Source organism: Porites lutea, chromosome 11, assembly GCF_958299795.1.
Source record: "Porites lutea chromosome 11, jaPorLute2.1, whole genome shotgun sequence".
Lineage (NCBI taxonomy): Eukaryota > Metazoa > Cnidaria > Anthozoa > Scleractinia > Poritidae > Porites > Porites lutea.
In genome coordinates, this window is record NC_133211.1 from 19,340,882 (window position 1) to 19,367,508 (window position 26,627).

The 26,627-nt window shown below is 37.5% G+C and overlaps 1 protein-coding gene across 2 annotated transcripts; it reads left to right on the forward strand.

Moving 5' to 3' along the window:
• Window positions 1-7,600: 7,600 nt before the first annotated feature.
• Window positions 7,601-26,618, forward strand: LOC140951843 (vacuole membrane protein 1-like). Of its 2 annotated transcripts, XM_073401201.1 has the most exons (14): window positions 7,602-7,923; window positions 8,035-8,087; window positions 11,302-11,363; window positions 11,902-12,106; window positions 14,280-14,370; window positions 16,951-17,061; window positions 18,337-18,416; window positions 19,443-19,527; window positions 20,548-20,599; window positions 20,926-21,089; window positions 21,921-22,037; window positions 22,782-22,843; window positions 23,093-23,201; window positions 26,078-26,618. In XM_073401201.1, exons 1-14 carry the CDS (start codon window positions 7,756-7,758, stop codon window positions 26,228-26,230), a joined length of 1,512 nt encoding a protein of 503 aa, XP_073257302.1. In that variant the 5' UTR covers window positions 7,602-7,755; the 3' UTR covers window positions 26,231-26,618. The 2 variants fall into 2 exon arrangements, with proteins under 2 accessions (XP_073257303.1, XP_073257302.1); XM_073401202.1 differs by lacking the exon at window positions 16,951-17,061 and having other exon boundaries at window positions 7,601-7,923.
• The last annotated feature ends 9 nt before the right edge of the window (window positions 26,619-26,627 follow it).

A 26,627-nucleotide genomic window follows, 5' to 3' on the forward strand; every position in this document is an offset into this window, starting at 1 on the left:
TTGCCGTGCAAAGAGAGGTGACATCAATGAACTTCAGCGAGAGCAACGAAGAAGAAGACGAGCGCGTACATCGATCTGCCGTTAAGCTCGAGAGTGAATAAAGGAATCCGTCAGAAGAAAAGTTCCTTGATATCCTAAAATTGCCGACAGGCAAATGTTTTGAAGAAGGGAACTTAGAATAGAGACAAGCCGCATGTTTTCATGGAAATATTTTAAATGAATAATAAATTCCACTTAATTTAAATTCTGCTTTGCGAGTTCCTCAGGTTTCCAGGCGTTTTCCAAGGTTTTATAGAATTACTCTCCTTGCCAAAACTTATTCCCAGCTTAAGTCAAAAAAACCTATCAGCACAAGGTTCAGTCTACTAGTCTCTCAGGTATCATGCTAATCAACTTGAGATTATGGTTCTCCACAAGTAGTATAGTTAGAGCCGGCTCTCAGAAAGGATTAGGGCGAGAGTCCCTTCACTTTTACAAAAAACTGTGGCCATATATACAGAGTGAGCAGAGTAAGATCTACAGCACCATAGGGGCAAGCACAAAGTAGAGCACTGATCAGATAGGGACTTCTTTAAAATCGCCGCGCTGATTCATCAACACTCTAGCTCATCCAAGTGCTTTAATCACTGCAACTTCTGTAACTGCAGAAGGTTCTGTATAGTCTGGTGTTCCCTACTGAAGGGCAAGCCAGCGGCATGACCTACTCCGAGTACGTTTTTGCTTGGAAGTCTTGATTCGGCGTTTTGTGCCTACTTTTGGAACTTTTCCTGATTCTAATTTTCCTTACGTGAAATTGCCACTAATTATATTCTTGACGAACACTAATGCAATTAGAAAAAAGGTTTTCCTTGTGGAGGTTTAACGTGGTCGATGCACAGTCCCGACAACATGCCAGATTAATTCAGTCAGTTGCTAACCGACACCACTATGCACGCAAAGTTCACTTCAGTCAGGAGCTCATGCCATAACCCGGCCGGAGCGAGTGATCTTCATACTAGGCCTGCGTCATGACGTTTTACAGACTGACTTATTTTCAGATACATTTAAGAGCATTTTCAGGCGAAATGGAAGCTCCGCTCAGTCTATGAGCGCATTCGAATTACAAGACTTTAAAAAAGAAAACCGACTTTGGCTTCTTCCCACTGGTTTTTGAATCTTAAAAGATACTCTGAATTCGCGCTAAAATCGTTTAAATAAACTGGTTGGTGAAACCGCCGTGAGTGGTTGAGTGTAAGACTTGCCTTTTTCTCACATTTTGTCCTCTCTATCTCAACTGACTAAACTAATAAGCACTTTTTAAATTGTTGTTGCTTGGATATGTCGAAAAGATCTTATATATACGAATAGCGACTTCCTCTTATCGGTCCTGACAGCTCACCTTATCCGTGTAGAAATGAGTGTATTGACTACTATAGCCCGCGAGCAAGCTCTGCATTTGGGGAAGACACGCGAGAGCGACACGTAAAACTGTGACACGCGAGAGCTAGCGAGGCTTTCGTTCACTCTCCCTCGCTCTTTTTTTCTTTTATAGTGGCTCGCTTCTTAAGCCATTCAATTCAGGCTATAGAAGTGTCGCCGATTTGTCAGAAAAAAAATTTGCGAAACGTTCCAAGCCGGTAAGATGTGTCTCTACCAATTTATTTCATGCTTTTTCTAAGGCGCTTACAGACAGTACCACGTCGAGTGAGTTTATGGCTTTGATCACGTGCCGGTCAAAGACGTATCCCACGCATTAAAAAACTAAGGTATGACTTGTTTCTGAGGAATGCAGCCCAAATAAAAGTGGACTGAACCAGGAGCCGATCGGCTCCCGATTGAACATGTTTTTGAATTTTGAGGCTATACATAATTCTAAAAGCCAAAAAATTAAATTTCAAGGAAGAATTTGAAAGTATCGAAGAGGAACTTGGCCATAATTTTAATTCGCCGTTGATCAAAAGGGGCTTTGAATTTCTTGAGTGCAGGTAATGATAAAGATATAATAGGCTATTTTTCTAATCAAAAATAACGTGCTTGAATAAAACCAAGCGACAAGAGAGTGCAGCACGTTAATTGAAACAAACAGTAAAGCGTACACAGTTCTATATGTAAACAGCGTTTATAGCTATCTGGCGATGATCACTTCATTATAAAAAAAAACTATACCGATGTCGGAGAATGCGATATCATGCAACCGTTCATCCTAAGGCAGAAGAAGCGAAAATGTGAATTATGAGTAAACCAGGAAAGGCTAGCTTAACTCGTTAAAAATTTACAAGAGTTGCAAACAGCTGTGCAAAGTGGTTTCCGCCATGAACGAATTTTGGGAGGTGGAGTCCGCCTAAAGAGGCCGGTGCTTGTGGTCGCTTAGTTTAGTTAGGGATCGCTATAATTGTTTCACAGTAAAAAACGAACTGCGAATCGTATAGTTACTGAGCCATTATGCATATCATCTGCTCAAACCTGGAGACTATCGAATACAGTGCAACTTACCCAAGGTACCACATACAGTCTAGCCTGCACTAATGCACGCTTCGTGCTAGCTAAAATTAAGGAAAGCGCAAGAAATTCGCAGTTACCCTTTCAAAAGGAACTTGAAATTTTACATAAAATATTTTGGCAAAATTTGTCTTTATGTACATGACAGTATAAAAAGCTATTATTTCAAGAATAGCCATCATAACCATGCCAATATGGATCTTACCTGCCTCAATACTGCAACTGTTCCAAAATAATTCAGTGTCCTTATCCTGAATTGATCGATCACCAATTCTGAATAGAAACAGACTCTTTTTTAAGTGCATTTGCTAACACATTTTAAGATCAGTTGCAGGTACATTACCTCTTAAGCATTAAATTCAGTGAGTTCTGTCAAAACTTTATATCTCCTCTTGTATAATATTGGACCACCTAACAACCTAACGTTTCGTTGAAATATGTTACAGGAGATTCAGATCGCTGCTGGCTGAACTCGTGCCTTGTCTCACGACCCTTTCGATAGCTGGGTACCTAAAGTTAATTTGTTTAGGCTTGTTAACTTCGAACGTCCGCGCTCAGCCTATTAATTCGACAAATTCTGACTTTCTTACTGACCCTGAATTGTTAATGTCGGCAATATAGACACCGGTTTTTGTTATAGGCAATCTCCAAGGTTGTACTAAAGAATTGCTTAGAAAGTATATCTTGGCAAGCAGATGAGGGTAACCACGCCAAAAGTCTGTTAAAAATTGTGAAATTTAGTCGGAGAGAGTTGGAGCGTGGGTGAGTCAGTGTGCTCGATAACACAAAAAGGCATTTTCATTCGGAATTGAATGGCACCAGTGACCACTGACCGTCAACCTTAAACCAATCGCTAATTATAACTAAAATTGAATTTCAGCACTTCGCAGTATTGATCTTTGGGGTATTGGCATTGGAGTGACAGTTATTGAGTCAGGGTTTCAAGGCCAGCTAAGGCCAAAGTTCGGCAAAATTGGAAATTTGTTTAAAAAAGAAATACTTGACAAAGATATCATATGGACAAAGCATAGACTTTCTCAAAGTCGTTCGCTTGGTTTTCTGGTCTGGTGTGGTAGGACCCGGCTTTCGCTCGCTCGCGCTTCGCGCTCAAAAGCTCGACTTGTGAGCAAGTCTAGGACAAAGCACCGTGACAGCGCTAGCCTGTAACCATGGTGACAATTTTGAAAACTGAAATTGCATGAAATCTACTCAGATGGAGAACCTTCTTTATTATTATTATTATTATTATTATTATTTGTTTTTATTATTATTATTATGTATTATTATTTATTATTTAGGTGATACCGGTATAAAAGTAAATTATAATTATTTTAGACCATGTAAAGCTTCGAGTTTAAACCTTAAAATAATTTGATCAAAAAGGTTAGCTTTTTTGTCTTTCTTCGGCGCCGCAAATTTATACGACGAAGTCACGATTCGAGATTGTTCTTTATAGTGAGAAGTGATGCCATTTTCTTTTATTGAAATGAGTGGATGAAAATTGATCGCTCTTTTCTATATACAAATCATGTCCAGTGACATACAAAATCAATTATTACAGCTGATTCTTAAGTCGTGGCACAAGCCGATTAATAAAATAGATTTACAAAGAGATAGGAATTGCTCTTACTGAAAAGAAAAAAACAACTAGCTTAATAACGAACAGCCTGCAAACCGCGAAGCTGAAACTTATGTCATGTTACCCCTTTCAAACGTGAATTTCTTGTGAGTGATGAAGTCCTATTTCAGTCGAAGAAAATAATTAAACACGGCAGTTGATTCAGACGTCGGATATAATGGTGCCGTTTGTTGTAAATATTTCCAGTCTCTAGAAAAAATTGTTACCCAATATGGATAAGGGTTTCTATAATTAATGCATCACTGATTCGGCACATGTGAAATGCGACATCTAAATCAAATGTTGAACCTATGTCGAATTTTCGACTGCATTCAGTCGCAGATTCGGCAAAGTCGTATTTAATTTGAAACTGTTGATTCAGATGTCGCATGTCAAAGCACTTACCTCTCGAATTAAAATTAGGCACACGCGAAATTCGACGTTGAAACTGGGTAATGGTAACAGTGTCCAGTGTTACTATAAATACCGGTAGATACGCTATGATACATGTGGTATTTTTTATATCCCTGTAAATTTTGCTTTCAATTTACCACATTATGTTACTAGCTATATGCACCACACAGGTAAAAAAGAGAATAAAAAAGAAAAAGAAAAAAAAAGGTCACGAAAAATTTACATCAAGGCGATTCAAACCCGAACCCTATCGAATAGGTTAGGACCAAAAATGAACGCCTGTATCCACTGGACCAACTCGATAAGCGCTGACAACTCAAGTGTAAAAGAGGTATATATTGCTTCTCTCAGTGATTGACAGTTTTCAAGGATGACTTTTTTCGGTTTCCGTGTAGAATTAAATCTTTAACTGATCGAAGCCAGACGTAAATCTCACAATAAACCCATTAATACTCTTTCAGGCTTGGTCCATGCCGGGGAACGTTTAAGAAATTTATGAACTATCGATCTCGCGGCTACTAACTGAACAGTATGACCGGACGATTCTCTCCCTGCTCTTAAGGTGTCTTTCATCGGTCGGGGAAAACATTAACACAATATTGTTTATCATTATTTCCATTGTTTTAGGTTAGGGTAGCAAACCATTTGGCTTTTAGCGTTAAAAGAACTGCTACATGATCTCTCTCCCTAGAATGAAGAAAAACAATATGACCGCCAAATACATCCTTTTAGCTTTGAAAGTTCTCAGTTTATTAACAAACGTTGAACATTTATTTCGGCAAACAAACAGTTAAGTTGATGAAAGGATTTTACAAAACTCTCAAAAGTAGATCTCCTTTTCGATTATAATTTGCAATATAGGTCGATTTACGCAACTTTTAAACTTCTGGTTCAGTTTTCGTGTGCTTCTGTTTTGAAAATGGAATGATAGTTACTTAGGGGTAATACAGTGTAAAGATTTAAAGAGAAAAACATCAAAAACTTGCAGATTTGTGGCGAAAACTGTACTTTAAAAACGAACTAAAATATTCAAAACGCTCTGATCACGTAACTGATGACGTCATGTCCCTCTTTTGGTAATGAAAAAAATTGTCAGGTAGAACATTACTTTGCTGCAAATTTTCTCTGCCGTATTATGAAACATCAACTCTCTACAGCCCTTGGCCTAGTTTCCAGACTTTTTCGCTCATGTTCATTGCCCCCTTAAATTTTAAATTCCGGACGTAAACTGGTTATTTTTAAATGCTCCACAAAAAAACTCCACCAGAACCTCCAATATGCCATTTTATTTTAACCCAGTGATGAAATCTTGTCACAGCAACAAAAATTCAGCAATGGTCACGTGACTGATGACGTCATCACCCTAGATTTAGATGTGACATTAGAAGATATTTTATGGCAAATGTTATATCTTGTTGTGGTCTGACATTCTTCTACGTAGAAAATTGTCAAAGTTATAAAGCTTTCAAAGAAAAATTACCTCAAAGGATTCAGGGATAATTTTTATGATAATTTAGCAATTAATGAATGAAGCATATCCTACGAAAGCTGAATTCATTAATTGCTTTTTTATTCATTCAAAATAATTCCTAGTTTAAAAACATAGCTAAAACATGCTTACCTGCATCGAGTTAAGTTCATCTTCGATAGTGTACGTTTAGGTTTGTCCAGCTCCGCAAATATTCTCCAAATAGCAGATGTCGCCCTCCTAGTCGTCTTCTTGCTATTTTTGCCATGTTTTTATCCATCATTTCGCCAAGTTCCAGCTGTGGTTCTTACTCTTGAAAAGGGAGAAATGTCCACCTTTTTTTTTCACAACCAAACTAACTCAACCTCGTCCCCAGGTCTTCTCGGTAACGGTGCCTTAACCTGTAGCAGGCTACATTTTTGACTTCATTTCCCCGTTAAACACAAAATTCTTCCAAATTTGGTCATCAGTAACTAGTTATGGTGAATTATGTGTGTGCTTCTAGCCAATCAGAATTGGGCAAATATTTTGAATGAATAATAAAGTTTTAGCGAGGTTTTAGTTGCCTCCAGGAATTATTTCGTACACTTCAGAAATATACCGAACTGCATCATTCGTTTCATTTATTGAAACACTTAACCCTTTCTCTGAAATGCTGATTTATAAATTAACACTGATCGAAACGATAATGTCAAAATGTGGGATTGAACATCAGAGAAGAAAATATATAGAGAAATAGGTCGTCAACGTGTAACGTGAAAATAGCCAGATTTTGTCTGCACGGTTTCAATAAAATTTGACGACTAGTGAATGACAAGAAAGGTCGGAATCACGACGTCTCCAGAATCCGTCGTCTCTTTTGGCCAGTCACCCCAGGGGGGTTAGGTTACTCACTTACATAAGCCATATAGGTTTGTGCCGCCCTGAAGGGTATGGTTTTTGCGCCGTTTTGGTCTGAAAACGGGTATAGACTTTGCCTATTTTGGTCTGGAATCGGGTATGGTTTTCGAGGGAATTACGGGAGTTTATAAACGTATTTATCATTTCAGTTCCAAATGACTAAGCGGAGAAAGAATAATAAGAATAATATCCAAATTCGAAATGGATTTTAAGAAATCCTTTTTGTTACTGTTCTAATCTAAGTGATGATGACATTATTTCCTACAGGCTAGTCTGTAAACGGGTGTAAAAAATGAAATTTTTGGTCTGAAATAGGGTTAGAATTCGGAGAACTGGGCTGCACACCCCCACCATTGATTCCCAGGAGTACCGCCCCCCCCCCCCCCCCCCAACTGGGCCAGTCACATTGCTCATCACAGTGTGATGACCGGAAAAACAGAGACTTAGCTGAAACAGAGTTTTTCAATAGCAAAGAATAGACCCCTAAGGCGCCCCTTTACTAAAGAAGCATAGGGATTAAACCCTTCGCTCTCACAGTCAGTAATGGAGAATCAAGGAGTTCCGTCTTCTGAGCGTGTTAGAAGGATTTATTGAACCTGCGATCAGGCGTTTCTTTTCGCCTCCAAAACAAAAAGGGAAGAAGGCTCGCCTGATCGCATCCATTTTTTTTTGAGTGGTGTTGCTGTGCCACGTAACGTGCTAAAAGCAGATTAAACTAAGCTCAGCGGTAATTCCCATTGGAGAAAGGCAGCCATTTGGATAAAAATTGCTTTTGTTCCGAGACGAAATCGAAATCGAAGTATCCGTTATTTCACTCAAACTACAAGATCTGTCATCAACATACGTTATCCAAAAGGCAATACTTTTTATTTTCCCCATGTCCGATCGCTCTCGGCGAACCTCACGTCGGCTCGAACGAAGCTTGGCGAATGATTCCGAACCCTCGTCTAGTTCGTCAAGTAGTTTCAACTCGTGGACTGTTGTAAAATTACGTCGAGAGTTGAAAAGATTGGGATATCCTTCAACAGGCCTCAAAGCAGAACTTGTAAGTTTCATTTGGTTTTCTTTGGGGTTTTGAAGGTTTACCAATGCTAGTTTGCTCGAAGTTTGCGGTGCCAATTGTTTGGAATTGTTTGTAATCCTATATCATTTCCAGGTTGCTCGTTTGGAGCGCGCCGTAAAGGAAAGGATGCCCGAAGGTGATGCAAGGTTAGTAATATTAATTTTTACTTCCTTTTAACCAGTATGTTTTAACTTAACGAAGCCTCTGTGTCAAGGTTTTTCAAAGCATGCAAACTACATACATGACACACATGAATTCTTGAAATTATGGTAAGATCTCTCCAATCAATTTCTCAGGCGGTCGATTACGTGTCCAAAATGCACAGCACTGATTTCAGAACATAGCCAGTTTTTTTTACGCAAATACATAAACTAAATCGACTTATTAGATTAAAAACTATCTCTAATAAATGTGTAAAGAGGTGCATGCAATTTATTATTTTTTTAGTTTTGCTTTCGATTTGTCGGTCAGGAGATGCTGACTACTGCTTTTTGTATGAGTCCGATCCTTGTTTAGCATGAGACCCACGTGCAAGCATATGACAAATTCTTTACTTTTACTGAACATCACGTCATACATGTAGTGTCCAGCTCAACTAGCAGACTAACAATCAATACAAGTCTGGGATCAATAACACAGCCAATTTTGTTGTCAGTATTTATGAAGGCTTAACACTATTAATTTGCAGTGCTGTATCCCTATTAATTCCAATGATAATAAATATATTATAACAGTAATTATTATACTTTGTACTCACTATCTGTCTTTGCATTGGCTAAGAGCCTACAGCTAATTTTGGAAATCAGCGCAACCTACAGATTAGTTAGTTATCTGCTAGCAGATACCTGATTAATCTGTAGGCTGCGTGCGCAATGCATGATTTCCAAGAGCAATGTCAATTCGGTTCCATGTGACGGTGTATTTGTTGTTATTTATTCCAAAACGATGTATAATAAAACGATAATTATTAGGTTCGGTTTTTGAAATATCTGGAATAATCAAGGTTTTGGTAAGTGATATCAGCCTCGGCCTTCGGCTCGGCCAATAACACTTACCTCGACCTTGATTTTTCCCGATATCACAAAAACCTCATCCAATAATTGTTTATAATCACATTCTAAATAGATGTTGATGAATTAGTGCAAAAATGATAACAGCATTGGGAATACCAAGATATGCCTGCCAACTGTCACGCATTACGAGTGTTTCACTGCTTCAGACTAAACACATCAATCTCGTGCATCAAGCACGATTTCTCATGCCTAACTGACAAAGCCGGATGATATGTTCTTTAACACATGATTAATTACAAAAATTAAATTCAATATTCCCAAAAATGTTTCATAAAGGCACTTCACCTTATCGCACCACACTGAAATGCCACCTTTGAAGTAGCTTTGGAAGTGCTCAAAGGTTGCCGAAACATCTGGACATTTTAGGCAACGTTTGGAAGTCTGTGGGAAATCATCAGAAATCTTCAGAAATTCCGGTAATGAAAAGACGAAAACCTCATGCGTTTGACCCAGAAAAAGTTGGCAGGTATACCGTAAATCCATGGCTGTCAATAAGGGCCGGTAGCCGGCCAAAACCGGCGGCTAGATAGCCATCGTTAGCTGGCTACTTTCATCTTCGTCTGCCAAAACTACTAACAAAAAATAAGCAGCGTCGAATGAAATTGTAAAGCATCTGTTTCCCAGTTTTGAATGACATTGAACACATATTTGAACAGGTTTAGATCTGTGAAACGTTCGAACTGTCAGTGTCGTGGAACACTTGGGACATTTTGACGGCATTGTTCCCAGTCCTGGGTGTATTCCAACGAAACAACATGGCGTCCGCAGAGGAAAATACCTCTTGAAAACCCTTGAAAACTCAATTTCTGAGACTCTAAATTTCAAAATGTCACTAGATGCCTCAGCCCTAAGAAACTTGTGCCTTTGGTGCAAATTCCAAAGCCGCTCACTACTCATTATCAGCCTGCTACTTAAAAACTTTTTGACAGCCCTGTAAATCCTGACGAGTGACTGGATTTTGTATTATTACCATAAAATAAAAGAATAGAAATAAACTAAGGGATATTATTAATTCACTCAAAATATTTCACTGGTTTTGATTGGCTCCAATCACCTGGCAAATTCTTCAAAACTACAATTAGGTACAAAAGTAGTTGACACATTTGTTTAAAACAGGTGCTTTTAACAATTATACAATTATTTAATTCAATTATTATTTCATTCCTTTTAAACCCCGTAAATCTCCTCACCTCCCCCCCCCGAATCAATGTTGTCTGAAGTAAAAAAAAGACTTGAGGGTCTAAAATTCGACATTAATTTTGGGGGGAAGGGGTTGGGGTAGACAGGGGAAGGGGATAAGTATATCCACTATGCAAAAAGGGGCCATTTTACGAAAGTGTGTCAACACTTTTTTCCCTCATCGTAGCTGTGGCGCTTACCATTATTTGGAAGATGTAGCCAGTAATCCATTGATATGATGGCTTCTTACTTTAATAGTAATCCATTGATAAACCTCCTTCTGTGGCCACCTAGCTGTTTATGCCTGCTGAACTGGAAAAAAAAAAAACGTGTTTGTGTCTAGCGAAAGATGAAATAGCCAGATTTTTGACTTTAACTTAACAAAATAAATGTAAAAGTACACAAAAAATATATTTCAATGGATATCATCTATTTTTTAAGACTGTGTTAGTGTGCAGGGGTTTGAAGCAGTTGTTTAAACATTTCCCCACCCACCCTCTCCTTCCACTGAATCATCAGTGTGGCAGGTGCCTAATATACATTTGTAGGGGCTTATGGCTGGGTTGTAGATACATTTGCCAGTCAAGGGGGCGGATTCTGTCTTGGGGTTGGCTGGAAAGCCGAAGCTCCTATTGGTAACTAATGGTCAGCTTCTTGATCAGAAAATCAGGGTGACTAATAAAAATTCTTCTACCTCAAAGAGAAGTAGGTATGAGGTATTAGCTGAAAGCGCTGAGAGGCTAGCCTAAAATTAAAAGTTCAATTTGTTTCTCTGTTGAAAAGTAAAAACCTTTGGTAGTCTATGAAGCACTTTGCAACAAAAGCAAGCTACACTCTTGGACAAATACCTTGAAACACTTTGGAAAATTTTGCTACCTTTCGTTCCCCCCTCCATTTTGTGATGTTGTTGTAACCACGTAACTTTGCAATCACAAGGGATGTGCATAGGTGTTTCAAGGATTTTTGGTGAGGATTGTAGGCTGACTGCTGATAGAAGCCCTGAACAATCAGGAAGCACACCACTAGTACAATGTTCACGTACCCAGTAGACGTTGTTATAATGCAAGCCATAGACTCCTAAACTTTAGTACTCATTATTAATTTGCAGTGAGCAGCTGAATTCCACTGTTAAGTGTGAGGAAACAAGATATAGGAATAAAATGAAACAAGGTAAATTGTTTAACAATGTTGTGAATTTTATTAATTGAAATTTTTACATATGTAGTTCCAGTCATTGACATCACACTGGTGTTATTATTTTTAAGCGTCTCTTTAAATTCTTTTTCAAGAGTCTGTTTCACCCAGTCCCTTGCACCCAAATAAGTAAAAGGTGAAAGGTGAACTACTCTCAGGTTACCTGAAATTCAGGATCTTTTTTACCGATTTCCACTGAATTGTATCTCAGCCTAATCCTTATTAACTTTCCTAAATGCTTGGTGCTGTGTATATTTCGAAACCTCCTTGATACAAGTGGTGCTTCACAGAATCTTTATTACTTTTAGGAACATTTGTTCTGCTCAAGTTATCTGTAAGAGTGTTTGATATGTGGTGGCAAGACCGCTGTCAAGCAGGCATGGCCATGTAAAATAGATTTATGACAGCAAAACCACACACATTGACATTTGGTGCAGTAGTAGACAGTATATCTTAAAGATTAAGGTAAAACAACTAATCTGCTCTTTCATACAATTTGCATCTTCTCCAACAGATGGAAATGATCGTATAACAACTAACCACACTACAGCGGGTGATGACATTAGGGAAGTCATGGTGTTGTCAGAGGATGAATGGCAGAAGCAGAAAAAACTTGATCAGAAAAAGAGGCATGGTATAGTACTATGGTGGCGTCCAATTACAACCCTGAAATATTTTTTCTTTGAGCTGGGAATTCTGTTACATGACTACAAGGAAAGGTAAATGTACTGTAATTGTATGTTAAATACATTTCTTGTAATTTGCCCCTATTCTTCAGTTAGTGCACTCCACCAAAATTCCCACTTAAACTGTTCGTTAATCTCCTATCAGGATTGTGAAAATGGTTGGTTGGTTGAAAATGTTGTTTCCTTTGTTTTGGGTATGGTTAAGGAAGACAAGGAAAATAAAATTTTAATAAAATTTTTGAACATATTTTTTAATGAAGTTAGTCTGTAACATTGTCTTAAAAACATGGGATCTACATGTTAGGGCTGTGTGGCCCCTGGTGCTTTTACTCTTGCTCTAGGGACACACCCTGGCACCCTGGACTTACAGGTTCAGTGCATTGAGCTCCCTCTATGTAATCATTATTTTTCTCATACCACAGTCTTGGGTTATACACTAGTTAGTGAGAAATATAGGTAGCATGGTTGTACAATGTACTTGTGCTTGTAATTTGCATAAAATGCATATGTATGTGGAAATGCTCCGGGACAACTGCCAAATTCAGTGAGGGCAAGAACAGCTCAAGCACTTTTGAGCTTAGTGGAAGAAGGCATAGGTGGTTATGCACTGTCCTTTGTTTGTGCTCCTGCTGAGTAGTTCTTTTATTGCTACAGTGAATGTCATTTTAACCCTTTAAAGGAGCTGTATCGTGGAATTTATCAAAATTCAAACAGTGGGAACTTCCACCAGGGGTTTCAATAAGCATCGACGAGCTACGAAACGCATCAGCTACTTTGCTTAGAGAAGTCAGTTACTTTTTTTTATAAAAGAAGAAGCAACTATAACATTTTAATGAAAATGTAATTATGTTCACAAAGAACCTTTGGATTTATGACACATGCTAGTTAGTTGGTCATGTGGATACTTTATTTCAGTCAATTTTCAACATGTTTTAGATAGATTTACCCAGAATTTGTTCATGTGCAAATTTACGTTATTGAATTATCATTTGTTAACTGCTTGACAGAGTTGATTGTGTGGCTGGTACGGCAAAACATGAATAAAAGCCACATTTTTTTAAAATGCAAAACACACTTTTTTGTCCAGAAATCACATTTGAGGGATTTGAAATTTTAGAATTTTTCTGGAGCAGCATGCCACCAGTCCCCCCCCCCCCCCCCCCCCCAGAAAAAGGGGACTAATGGCCTCCTGTTGATAGAGTTGGTTACTTGAGTCAAACCTACTGGCTACTTCAATTTTTATTGATACTGCTGTGCTACCAAACTAAGTGCAACATAAAAATAACAGCCCAGAACATGAATACAAGATATAAATAACACAGCAAATACAAAAGGAGGCACGGATGGACAAACTTGAAGAAGATTAAAAGGGATTGACAGTTTTGCAAAGATCATTTTTGTTATTTGTATATGTTTGAAATACTACTTGAGAGACATTCATTTGACATCAAGCTGTCATTTTGTCATTTACTAGTAATTTCTTAAAGTTCCATTTCAATTAATAAGGACATGTAAGTATCATTATTTAATAACAAAATGCACCAGACAGCCATGACAGCCTCTTTAATATTACCAGTATGTATTAAACAGCAAATGGTGGCACACAATGACACCCATGATGTTAAAAACAACTTAAATGTTAAATCATGCATGAGGCATCTCTGAATGACATGTATCCATTAGAATTGCGGCGAAAGAAATTGATTAACATGAGAAAACCTTCATAATGAAACGGGTTATAAAACACTTGAGAAACTTGAGGGGAAGTTAAGGTTATTTTACAGTGGCCTTGTGCACGCCAACGATGAGGCCGCCCTGCGCATGCTCCTGATAAACAAAGGGGAAAACCACTGGTCAGAATACCAGCAGTAACAAATAAAGATATTATTAATTATTTATTCACAACTCACATTATATATGATACTAGGTGAGCTTTGTTTGAAAGATGGCTCATAATATCATCCACCCCTAGCTGTTCCGGTGTTCTTTCCTGCTTATGGAAAGCTAAGAAAATTCAAATAGAATAGTAATAAACTATATGTTACTCCTGATCAAATTAATGCCACAAATATTTGGGAAAAACAATAAGAAACTTTTTGAAACCTGCATGAAGACAACATTTTGCTAGCCCTTAAGCACTTGTAAGTGTCTGAGTACTTTTTTTAGTTTAAACATAACTTTTCTTGCTTTTTTAAAAACTTTTCAGAACACTGAAACACAGGAAGACTGTTTCGTCAATAGTTGTTATCTCCATTTTAACAATTCTTGCCTATAATTTGGATGGGGCACATCAAGAGGTACAAACTACTTAATTACAAGTAGTTTAGTTCTTGCAGGACTTATGTTTTATCAATTATCAACACATTTGAAGTTCTATCAACAGACACTCCAGTATTAAAGCATAAAGCTCCTTTTATGGCCATCTAAACTATTTGAACTCTCTGCTTACAAATTTATTCCTATTAGCAGCCATCCCTAATTGGAGCACTTTGAATAGTGGGCAATTCCAGAAAATATCTGTTGTGGTTCAATTTTGTCCTTGGTTTAAATGATAATGAGTTTAAGAAAAAGGGAAATAAAATTTAAACCAAGAATAAAATAGACCTTTCAGCTAACTCAACGTTGTACCCAATTCAAATCTCCCAGGGTTAAGATTCTCTGTGTATTGTATTTGTGTTATAATGTGGCATTCACATTTAAATGATATGCAAATTCCTAAAACAAAACATTTTATTCCCAAAGGTTTGAATTGGGTACAACATTGAGTTAGCTGAATAGATCTATTGAACCACAACATGTCCATTATTATACCATGGACGGCTTTTCTATTTTAACCCCCCTTGCCTTCTGAAATTCCATAATCGTTTAAAACCCTTTCTCATGATTCGGATTTTCCATTTTTTCAACAAACCCTCAAATTTCTGGCAGGGTCATAAATATGCCCAATTTAGCTTATTTAATGCCAAGATATTTCAAATGACTCCACTAGTATTGTACCTCGGTACAGCTGGTTACAAATGGAGTCAATAGGGCCATTTATACGAGGAAAAATAAGACGCATCTTACATAAGACGCGTCTTAAATAAGACGCGAACTTTCCGTATAAACGGCACATTTTGTCTAAAATAAGACGCGGCTTAGCTAAGACACTTCTTATTAGATAAGAAATGTTCGTATAAATGGTACAGTTCGCGTCTTATTTAAGACATGTCTTATGTAAGATGCGTCTTATTTTTCCTTGTATAAATGGCCCTATTATGACTCCAGAAATTCTGGAATGAAATGTTTGTTAAAAAAACATAGAAGTTTTCTTCTTACTCCTGTTCAACAGATGCAACCTACATTAACTTTACATTGCCTGGTACAAAAACATTGAAATAAGAAATTATAACTGAACTGAATCTGTGTACACTTGGAAGATATTATGATTGAGTTAGTGTATGCTAATTTCTGCCATCTTGAATTTGAGCCTTTGGGGTCAGCAGTCGCTCCCAATCCCACGAGCTTCAAAAATTAAAATAACTCCCTAGATCGAAAAAACATGTTTTTTCATAATTTGAATGGACCAAATAATTTATCAGGCTGTTTTTTGTGGGTGTCAGCATCTTCATCAGTTCTTGCTTTATTTTTGAACTGATTATAATAAAAGGCCATTAAATATGTGTTTTCAAGGAATACACTCTTGTCTTTCCCCTGTGGAAATTCCAGATCTTGAACCCCTACATGCCTTCGGAATTCCAATCGTAAGTATCTCCCATGCCTTTGGATTTCCAGTTCAAAGAATTCCCCCTTGCCCTTGGAATTCCGAAAACCCATCCATGGTATCGTATTGGGTATTTTCTGGAATTGCTTAATTCTATATATTATCCTTTAAGCAGAGCTGCAAATATTAGGCAGGGGTCATTGAATAATGTCTGACGATATCTTAACCGTGATTGGACATGATTTCCGGACAAAATTACTACCAGAAAGAATTTAATCATTTTGCAGATTAATAAAATCTAACTTGAACATACAGTTTATGTGAATAATGTTTTACAAACAATAATATTTTTATATAACATGATATACTGTAAGACAGTAATCAGTCAACCTCCCAATACAGGACTTAAAGTGCGCACGTTTTGTCAGAGATGCAAAATGCATCCTTGATTCAAAACTGAATCATGTAGACGATTTGCAATGCGTAGCCTTCTGGATTGATAAGCAAAGAAAGACCTTGAGTCCAGTAAAGCAAAAGCATGGTGGCCACTTCCAACAAACAGATGGTTGGGTGAAAATCTGATCTCAGCAGAGACCTGATGATAAGATTTTTAGAGTGTCAGTTGAATCTGTTCTGCTGTATGGCCATGGATTGGAGAGGCAGACTTTGATCACTGCTGTTACACAAGGAACCCTTAGACACTATATGAATGAGGATCATTATATCCAGCAAAGAGCTCTATGGGAACCTGCCTATAAAGTCTAGTCTCCAGATATGCTGACTGTAGTTTAGTGGCCATTGTTACAGAAGCAAGAATAAGATTATTATTTTTCAAGATTTTTTAAAGAATAAGATTATTTCTCAGCTACTTCTTTATGATCCAAAACATGGGATCAAAAAACACAAAAAGTGCAAGGTACCCAACAACAATTTCATAGACCAACAAATGACCAATGGTCAAGGGGGCAGCAGCAATATTCGTACATATCAATTATCAACTAGAGAAATTAGATACCAGTCTTTCTAGACAAGAACTGCCAGGTGTCATCGCTGACAGAGGGAAGTTAAGTAGGGCAAACTCATCAAATTGGTGCAGTGTACACAAAATAGATAGATACCTTTTAGTACTTGCAACATTTAATGTAACTAGTTAAGTCTACTTTCTATATTTCAGTCCTTAGTACAAATCAAGTCAGTATTGTTTTGGTGGGGTTATTGGGTTGGCCTCGGCATTCTCTCATCTGTTGGATTTGGCACTGGACTTCACACCTTTCTTCTTTACCTGGTAAGGGAAATAATTATCATTATTATTACAGTTGACTCTCTCTTAATGGACACCTCTATAAGACGGACACCTCCCTAAAATGGACACCTAGAGTTGGTCCCTACCTTTCTTTACTCCCCATATTTGACTCTCTATAAGACAGACATCTCTCTAAGACGGACACTTACTGCCGGTCCCAAAGGTGTCCGTCTTAGAGGGAGTTGACTGTAATGCATTATCAAAATGTTAACATTAAAAATTTCTCTATTTATAAATAAAGGTAAATTTCAAGCTTATATCCAATTAAGTTCTGATGGTGTCTGCTTGATGCAGGTTTCACAGCGTAGATTAAAATTTTGTCACTGTGAGATGTAAAAACTGGAACTGATCTTCCAGCTGCTAGGCTAGTCATAGACAAAAAAATATTGTCAGCCAATTAGTTGTTATGCAGTTGCTCTACATGTACACTGTACAATAATTAATCTGACTGCATCTGTAGTCAGGGGCACCTAACGAGAATATAGTCCAAAGCCACTTAAACATAGAATCGTTTAACGTATTTTAGTATTTAAACGGTAGATATAGGCATATTTTAATCCCCTAAAAATTTTTCATCTGTTCGGATTTCTTAGCAGAAAGTCTAGTGATCTGAAAATTATAGGGATCAAAACTTAACTTTTCGAAAATTTCAGCCAGAAAAACGGCTCCCGAAAATTCTAGGTGACCTTTTTACGGTAAAAATCCATTAAAAATAGGCAATTATACCACTTTTTAGATGTTCGAAAAATCCTAGGAGAGGCAGGCAAGCAAGAAATTTTACAACAAATGTTCTGAAAATTCTAGATCTCAAATCGTCTTCCGAACAGATACTTTTCCGAAAATTGTCGTGTGGTGCCCCTGTGTAGTGTTTGTGAGTTCCCACACAAAAGGAAAGCAGAGTCAAAGTGTTGATGGTTATATCAAGGTAGGTACGTGGAAGGTCTGTCTCCTCAAAAAAAAAAAAAGAAACACTTGTTTCCGGTGACAGTTTTAACACCTTGTAGTTTACTGGGTGGAAATGAAAACTTGTAAGAGATTGTTGCAAGCTCTCCTTTCTTACCCCACCCCTCGCACTCACATCTCCTTTCGCATGCGGCTCTTGTGTGACATCTTGTGACCCTTCCAAATGAAGAGCTTGCTTTCAGGCTAAAAAAATTAACTTTATGTAAAGTTGTTTTGTAGTAATACAATGCAACTGTAATGTTACATTGCACCCTATCATAATGATTTAAATATATAACTTTTTTGTTCTCTCAGGGACCTCACATTGCATCTGTGACATTAGCTGCCTGGGAGTGCAATACCTTAGACTTCCCTGAGCCCCCTTACCCTGTTGAGTAAGTTCTTTTCTGTTTTTGCGTTATTTTAAATCCACATTGTTTTTAATCCAAGCGGGATACACACTGCAAGTTGTATACCGTAAACTGCAGCTTATTAGCCCTGGCCATGGGCTTATACAGGTACATCTTTGTAAGGGTTTTTTTAGGGGTTATAAATGGAAAGGCTTATATTTGAAGGGGATTTTTATTAAAACAAAAAAAGTGCTTTGAAACAAGCTCTGACAGTGCTGATGAAAATGCATTTTGAATTTACTGGTTTTTAAGCTTCAAAACGTCATACATTCATTGGAGAAGGGGGGGGACTTATATCCTGAGGGGGTTATGCTTGGATCTAGTTTTTAGGTTTACGGGTAAACAAGCCTTTAACTGGAAGGGCTCATAAGTGATGGAGCTTATAAGTGGCAATTTACGTTATACGTGTAGATAATAGAGTATAAGTTTAACTTTCTTGTTGCAGCTTTTTCATAGTACATGTAGTAAAGATGTCAGCCCTAAAATCTCTCTGTATCCACAGCACACATATCAGGTTTAATGATGTGGAAATGAATTTTTCTTGAAGACCAGGGGATGCCTCTGAATTACACCTTTTGTCCTTCATTAACAGAAAATAGAAATTCAATTTTTTACAGGAATTCAATAAGATTTTTAATTAGTAAGAACATTTTCACGTAGAAATGTTCATTTTAATCATCTGTCGCTCCATTTGTACAATTACCATGCTAATGCAACTTCAATAACACGATTGGAATGTCATTTTCTTTATTGTAAGGTCTATTAGGTTTTTGGGAAAATGTTAACATCAATAGCACTGACATTTTATATTTTTTGAAAGTCATTACCTACAAGTACATTACTGTACATAACAAACCAAGTTTATTTTTATATAAACCAATTGGATATTTTAACATTCTTGTGTTATACAATGGATATAGCAGCTGGTGAGAATTTAAGTTGAAACGTTGTTACTTCAATAAGCACTTCTAATTTTAAATAATTTTTCATTAATGCTTTTGTTATTTCTAGGATCCAGTGTCCTGAAGATGATCACACATCAACAGTAAACATGTGGACCATCATGTCTAAAGTCAGGGTTGAAGCTTTCATGTGGGTGAGTCAATTGCTGTATAAAAATAATTAACAAATTTAATTCATGCCATTTGGCATCTTTGTTGATATGAGGTGTCACACAAAATAATGTTGTTCTTGTGATAAATCACTGCTCCAAGCACAGGTGACCCAGGCTCAGTGATAGTACCAAAGTACAGGGTGGATCCAGGATTTTTTTTAGGAGGGGGTGCACTCGTCTCTTGCTCTACTTCAACACCAATAAACCACATAGTTGTTTTTTTTTTTTGGAGAATACCAGTTGTATTAGAAAACCACAGGTCATCTCAGGGGGGGGGGGGGGGGTGCGCACCCCCTGCACCCTCCCCCTAGATCCGCCCCTGAAGTAGGAATCCTGTGATGTTACAGTGTTAATGTATATGTTGTAGTTAATTTTTATTTCAGTTAATTTTTATTTTTCCATTGTTTCTGAGTATGGTTATGTATGCTAATGAATTTAAAAACAAAGGATTACCAAAAATTAACTGAAATAAAAAATTAACTGCAACATATATATGTATATGGTGCAGTTAATTTTTTATTTCCATTAATTTTTGTTTTTCCTTTGTTTTAAATTCCTTAACAGACATTAGCATACCCAAAAACAATGGAAAATAAAAATTAACTGAAATTAACTTCACCCCATACAAACACTGTAAATTTCCAGGATATTTTATACTGAGGTACTATCACCGAACCAGGGTACCTGTGCTCCAAGCTAAACTTTTTCAGGGTTACGTGTGGTTATGACCTATGTATAATGATTTGCAGAAATACATGAGAGACATTGGGCGTGTGAAAACAAACACTTTGTGCAATATTGCATAAAATGCTATTTGGAAATAATCAAAATAGCCTCTAGAGAGATTAATAAGAAAACAGAGTGTAAATAATCTGTTCATGCACTGAATAGTACTTACAGTAACTGCAGTTTTTGGTAGGATTTTTGTAAAGTTATGATAATTTTCATCCTGAATTTGTTATTCTGTTTTGATCAAGTCATTGTTCAAAACTTGTTTTGCAGGGAGCAGGGACAGCCATTGGTGAACTTCCACCTTATTTCATGGCCAGAGCAGGTATATCTCAATATATTAGACTGGATATACCTGTACATGTACATCATGTACATTATATCAGTGTCTTGTTTTTGTGGGTATTGCTTGATTTTTATTTCTCCATGTGAGAACTTTTAAAACTGGAACTGGCATTTTCATCTTATGTTTTGAAAAAAAAAAAATTCTGTTTTTGCAGGCACAAGTGGTACGTGTATCCCAGACATTCTCAACTGCTTTTAAGAAGGCTCAACAAAAAAAATCGCCATACCCTGTTAAATGGTCTTTAAAACGCAACTTAACGGTGCAAAGTATTTTAAAGTATATACACATTTCTCTATTTCCCACAGCTCGTTTGTCGGGAACAGACCCAGACGATGAAGAATTGGAAGAAGTTGAAGAGCTGGAACGTTTAACTTCACTTAAAAATCAGAGTTTGTGGACAAAAATTAAGAAAGTTATCCTTGATTTAGTGGAGCGAGTTGGCTTCTTTGGCATTCTTGTGTGTGCCTCAGTGAGTACAGTGAATATGTAAATCTCAATGTCTAACATTGTAATGTCAATTTTGGAATCTTATCTTTTTCATAAGGCTTTATTTGAAATATGGGATCAGGCTCATTGCAGTATAGATGCTTGAACAGACTGATCAATGGACTTTCTCTGTAGCTGAAGAGAAAACAACAATAAAACCCTTTTTAGGACAATCAATATGAAAACATCCTTTGAACGTACCATGAATGCCGCTTCATGACAATATTATTACACTATACAGTATCTTATTTTTCTGAAAATCGGCCAGTTCCAGGCTCTGATTCTCACCCCTTTTTCAAATACACGTCCACACGTAGAGTATTTGAATTGTTTTTGCCCATCCACATGAAAACGGTAAAGCGATGGAAATATGACAGCATCCCGTACAGCGTGTGGGTTATGCAACAATCTAGGACGGAAAAAAATAGAACAGCAAACCCCTCCCGAAATCAAGGATGAAGCCGTGCAAAAGCCAAAACGAGCCATTTTATGGGAGGTGATGGCGGGGGGTGGGGGCGAGGGGGGGTCTAAAATTTCCATCTGTTTTGTCCAAGGTTGTAGTAGTACTGATGATGTATGACATCACTGTATTCGAAAAACTCCGTTTTCGACCACCCATACGTAAACAAAAGGCCGGCGATTTTAAAAATCTCCAGTTGTTAACAATCTCCAATTTTAGAATACCCTGATACGTGTGTCCGGATGTGGCCTAAGAGTGATTTGTCACCCATCACACATGCTTTGCATAAGCGTCCAGCCTATATGGAGACACATTTGCGTGTAACTATGTGTATCATTTCTTGATCATGCATAGGTTCCCAACCCTCTGTTTGATTTAGCTGGAATCACTTGCGGCCATTGCTTGGTACCTTTTTGGACGTTTTTTGGAGCAACACTTATTGGCAAAGCTGTAATAAAGATGCATCTTCAGGTAGGTAGCCATGTTTTTTTTCTTTTTTCATTCTGTGAGCGAGAAGTTTCACTTTATCGACTATAATTTTAGATAACTATTTAACTCCATATATAAATAAATGAAAGAATAAATAGGTAAATACTTAATTTAATATCCTCTCTCCTTATGGCGCTTATGAACCAATAATTTAAATGGAACATAATATGGTTAAGAATCTCAAGTAGTCGGAGGTGAACCAGTTGGTTATTTACATGTGTGGCCGAGGATTTGAACTTGGGACTACCAACAACAAATCCACTTAACGGTCAGAGTAGGACTTGAACTCAGAGCCTCCAGATTACAAGTCCAGTGCTCTAACTGCTCGGCCACACCAGTTTAGCTGTTAATATGCCGGTAAACTCCAACTGCAAAGTGCAAATATAATTATTTTTTGGTAATATATGTTCTGCGAATGGAAACGTCAGGCATTCACCTCAACAAGTGAGACAGTAAGTAAATCGGGGTTGTCACTAAAAACAGGGAACTGGGCAGTTCTCCGGGTAACTATAAGCAGCGCCCCCTCCCGGCTACTTTCAGAGAACAAAAAAACAAAATAATAGAACCAAAACAATTTCCTAACTATTCAATTCTCCACCTACTATTTACATATACCCAGCAACTGTCTCCCTTCCCCCAGACACTCCTACTCTTTTCAAACAGCATGCGTTCTCTTTTACGATACATTCTTTTCTGCTCATTTCCATCTCTCTTTTTGTTTTGCAGAAAACATTTGTTATCCTAGCTTTTAGCAAGCACTATGTAGAGGCAGTTTTATCATATGTAGGGTGCGTATTGTCCCTTTTAATTTTAAAAGTATGTTAAGTCTTCTTTCATTTATATTTTGATATCACTTCTAAGAACAGTTTTTGGAAGAGTTTGGTAAGATACAAAACAATCAAACCTTATTGCCATCATTGCTTTGGCTTCATGAGATAATGAGGAGAACGAAAATTTGGCTCTTTTTTCTCGGCAAAGAGTTCATAAAAAAGCCTCTTCATGAACTGAGACAGACGATGTTTACCTCTGTTTTGCAGTAAAATACCAACAATTGGACCGTATATTCAGAAGCCTTTCAAGATAGCACTAGAAAAGCAAAAAGAAAAACTGCATAGGAAGCCAGGACAAGGGGGTAGTACCACGTCGGTAAGTAAGATTTTTGTGCGAAGCATTCCTGGATATAAACTCACCATTTAACAACTTCTTGTGTATGTCGTAGTTTCTAATCCTTTTTTCAAATTATATCCCATTTTGTGTAGTCAAACTCATCCGGCCATACAATGTACTTCACCATACTCCAAAGTTCTAAAGAGTGCAGTAGAAATGTTTGGAGTATTTTATAAGTTTTGTCTTTGTTTTCGTTGCAAACAGTTATGGAGCTGTTTGCTAAACAAGGAATTGAAAACTTTTAAATTCCGTCAAATCCATAAAAATCCTGTTCTTAGACTGTAATTGCTTCTTCCTTGTCAGCCGTTCACTGTTATGGCGTTAAAAACCTTGAAATGCTATGGAAGGTTCTTAGGATACATAATGATTTCAACTTTCAACTTCAACTTTATTTGTGGCCGGTCCGCAAGTAGCATTTGCTAATCTGGGCGGAACAGTAACACTAAAACTTTACAATGAGAATGATTAATATTTACTAAAATTATACAAAAGGAGAGTCAGTTACTTACACAAATTTTGGTAGTTTCCATAAGTTACGATACCATTACAACTCCAGTTTCATTAAGTAAGTTTGAACAAAGCAACTTAAGTTCTATTTGTACGTTTTTAGAGCAGAGGCAATTTGCAAAGTATCAATGTAGTCACCATGTTTCTTTAGGATATCAAACAAGGAAAGAGTGGAGTTTCGTTTTGAAGTGTTTTTTTTTATGCTGGTATCTCATTCCAAATTTTAGCTCCTATTCGTGAAAAAAGCTCTCTTTTGGATATCTAGCCTAGATTTTTTAACATAGAAGTCATTTGACGAGGAAGAACGAGTGTTATTAGAATGAATACTTGTAGTACCGCTGAGTAGGTTTAAAATGTTACTGGGTACCTTTCGATTTCTCATATCATGCATTAAACAATAGGCACCGGTTGTTGGAAAGGTTGATAGCGCTCTCGACTGGATAAATTACTATCCAAAGGATAGCGCAATTGATTTTCGCAAGACTTATCCTGTGGATAGCGATTTATCCAGTGGATAGCGTATCTACCTTTTGAACATCCGGAGCCAGACAGATTTGTAGTAAAGAAAATTTAGTGGTAGAATATCAGCATCAGTAAACAGAGGGGCAGCATGTTCATCTCTCTCTACGGAAACGTTTAAAAGTGTCGCAAGAGGCTGGCTTATAATGACACTTACATATTTTAATAATTGTGTCGGACAAGAATAAAGACCGCAAGTTTTCTTATTAGGAATAGAGAGAATTTCAAGTTCCATGTGTGAAGCTGTTAATGGTCGAAAATAATTAATTTGATGACTGCCCTGATCAGGCTACATATTTTGTTTCGATAGAGCTTATGTCTAGTATTGTCACCAGAAGCAAATAATCTATTTTTTATCTTAAATTGATGTTCTTATGCCCCTTGTTATCCAAGGTTTAGAAACCTGGATATTTCAGTCGAACGCGAAAACCAAAATGGATTTCTTGTCTGGTACTTCCTGTCCTCTTTCTTGTGTTGTACCAAGGGCGTAGGTGTTTGTTATGTTCCTTGGAAAATTACAAGCGTACAAACATTTTTAACGACGTTTTCTTATGTTGCTGGTTATTAACCATCCTCGGAGACTCAGGGGCGGTCAGTCGGGTCGGGATAAACGGCGGCGAAAGTTTACAAGAACGGGCGAGAGAACCCATGGGATGCTACTCTTGAAGAACCAGTTCCACTACTCATTGGAATGCTTGTCTCTGATTGTTTTTTTTGTGCCCTATCGGAAACCAGAAAAAGTATGAAATTGTTGCATGCTTAGTAAATGTATGGGGCTCAGACTGTGGACTGATCGAAGGTAAATTCATAAACACCAAAGTACTTCTGGCCTTGTTCATGCAACTCTGCAAGTTTACTCTACCAGCTTCGTTCGATCCTCTTGTGTAACTGAGGAAAAATGTTTAACAACAATCTTACAAACTTTAAAGGGCGAAGAATTTTCTCCTGCACTTGCCTGACAAGTATGCCTAGCAGGCGTAAAAAGCAACTCACACGAGTTCGCGCCTAAATGTGTTGATAACTTTAATCGGTACGCAAAGTTATGTGAAGAGAAAACCGTTATGTCTAGTTTCGAAAGCTCTTTCGAATTTACTATCGATCAGTCATCGATCAGGCTGATTTCTTCGGTTGACGCAGTTTTCGTTCGGTAAGATTTCTCTTTGACCCCATACATTTATTATGCATGCAACAATTTCATACTTTTTCTCACAAACAGCGTTATTATGAACATAATCGAAACATATATGCATAATAATGTATGAGGTTATACGGAAATCTTACCAAAACTCTTCTCGAAGAAAGCTCTTGCTGTTCCTTTTGTTTAGGTGACATACCACAAAACAGTCGTAGTTTGCAGGTAAACTCCTTCGTATAAGAAGATCACGAAAGCAGCGCGATAGATGCTGGCCTTCGATTGTTTTGTGCCCAATCAGAGACAAACATTCCAATGAGTCCTGGAACTGGTTCATTAAGAGTAGTATCCCAGGGGTTCTCTTGCCCGTTCTTGAAAACTTTCGTCGCCGTTTATACCCACCCGACTGACCGCCCCTGGGTCTCCGAGAATGGTTATTAACTCCCACCACACCCACAGAAAACACTCAAGGCATTTAAAGAGAGATAGTAGACTGTCCACAGTCCTCTATTTTTCCGTAAGATCATGGAGATCGAGAGCTTTGCGTTACGGGCTACCCATCTTGCATGAGTGTCAAAACTACCTAGGGAGCCGTGACGGTAAGAAGCGGTGTATCTAAACGATCTCACGAAAAAATAGCGGACTGTGAACAGTCTACAGAGATAGTAATTATTATTTTTGTCCTTTGTTTCCGCAGGAGCCGAACATTCTTGCTTGGATTTTCGAGAAGTTTGTAATCGCCATGATTGTCTACTTTCTTTTGTCGATAATCAACTCCATGGCCCAGCACTATGCGAAACGTTTGGACGAGAAGAAACGGCAGTCACAGAAACCGGCCAAGGGAGAATAATGGACAATCAAAAAAAAAACAAAACAAGGATCCAAGAATTTAGTATCTGTTGCTGAGAAACTTAGCAGAGACCAGCATCATAGTCATATTTCTTAATATATGATCGTAGCATCATCATCACCGTGGTAATCATCATTGTCGTCGTCATTATCACCATCATCATCATTTTGGTGGTAATCTTCCTTGCCAGAATCTTCATCTCCCTTAACTTAACATCACCACCACCACAACCAACACTTCCGTCGTTGTCATCTTCATCTTTACACAAAAAGCACTATTTTAAAGTTACAGGCATGAAATGTTTAATAAACAGAGTAGTTCGATGATGTGTGTAGAAAATCTAAGAGCAAGCAAGCGAAGAGTCTACATAAACAGACAAACTATATTTTTAACCTTT

Bases quoted from the DNA above. Each gene is read 5' to 3' on its own strand.
- LOC140951843 (XM_073401201.1), top strand. From the start codon at position 7,756: ATGTCCGATCGCTCTCGGCGAACCTCACGTCGGCTCGAACGAAGCTTG. The intron at 20,600-20,925 runs GTATATCTCAAT...TATTTCCCACAG, and splicing joins TTATTTCATGGCCAGAGCAG to CTCGTTTGTCGGGAACAGAC. The intron at 21,090-21,920 runs GTGAGTACAGTG...GATCATGCATAG, and splicing joins GCATTCTTGTGTGTGCCTCA to GTTCCCAACCCTCTGTTTGA.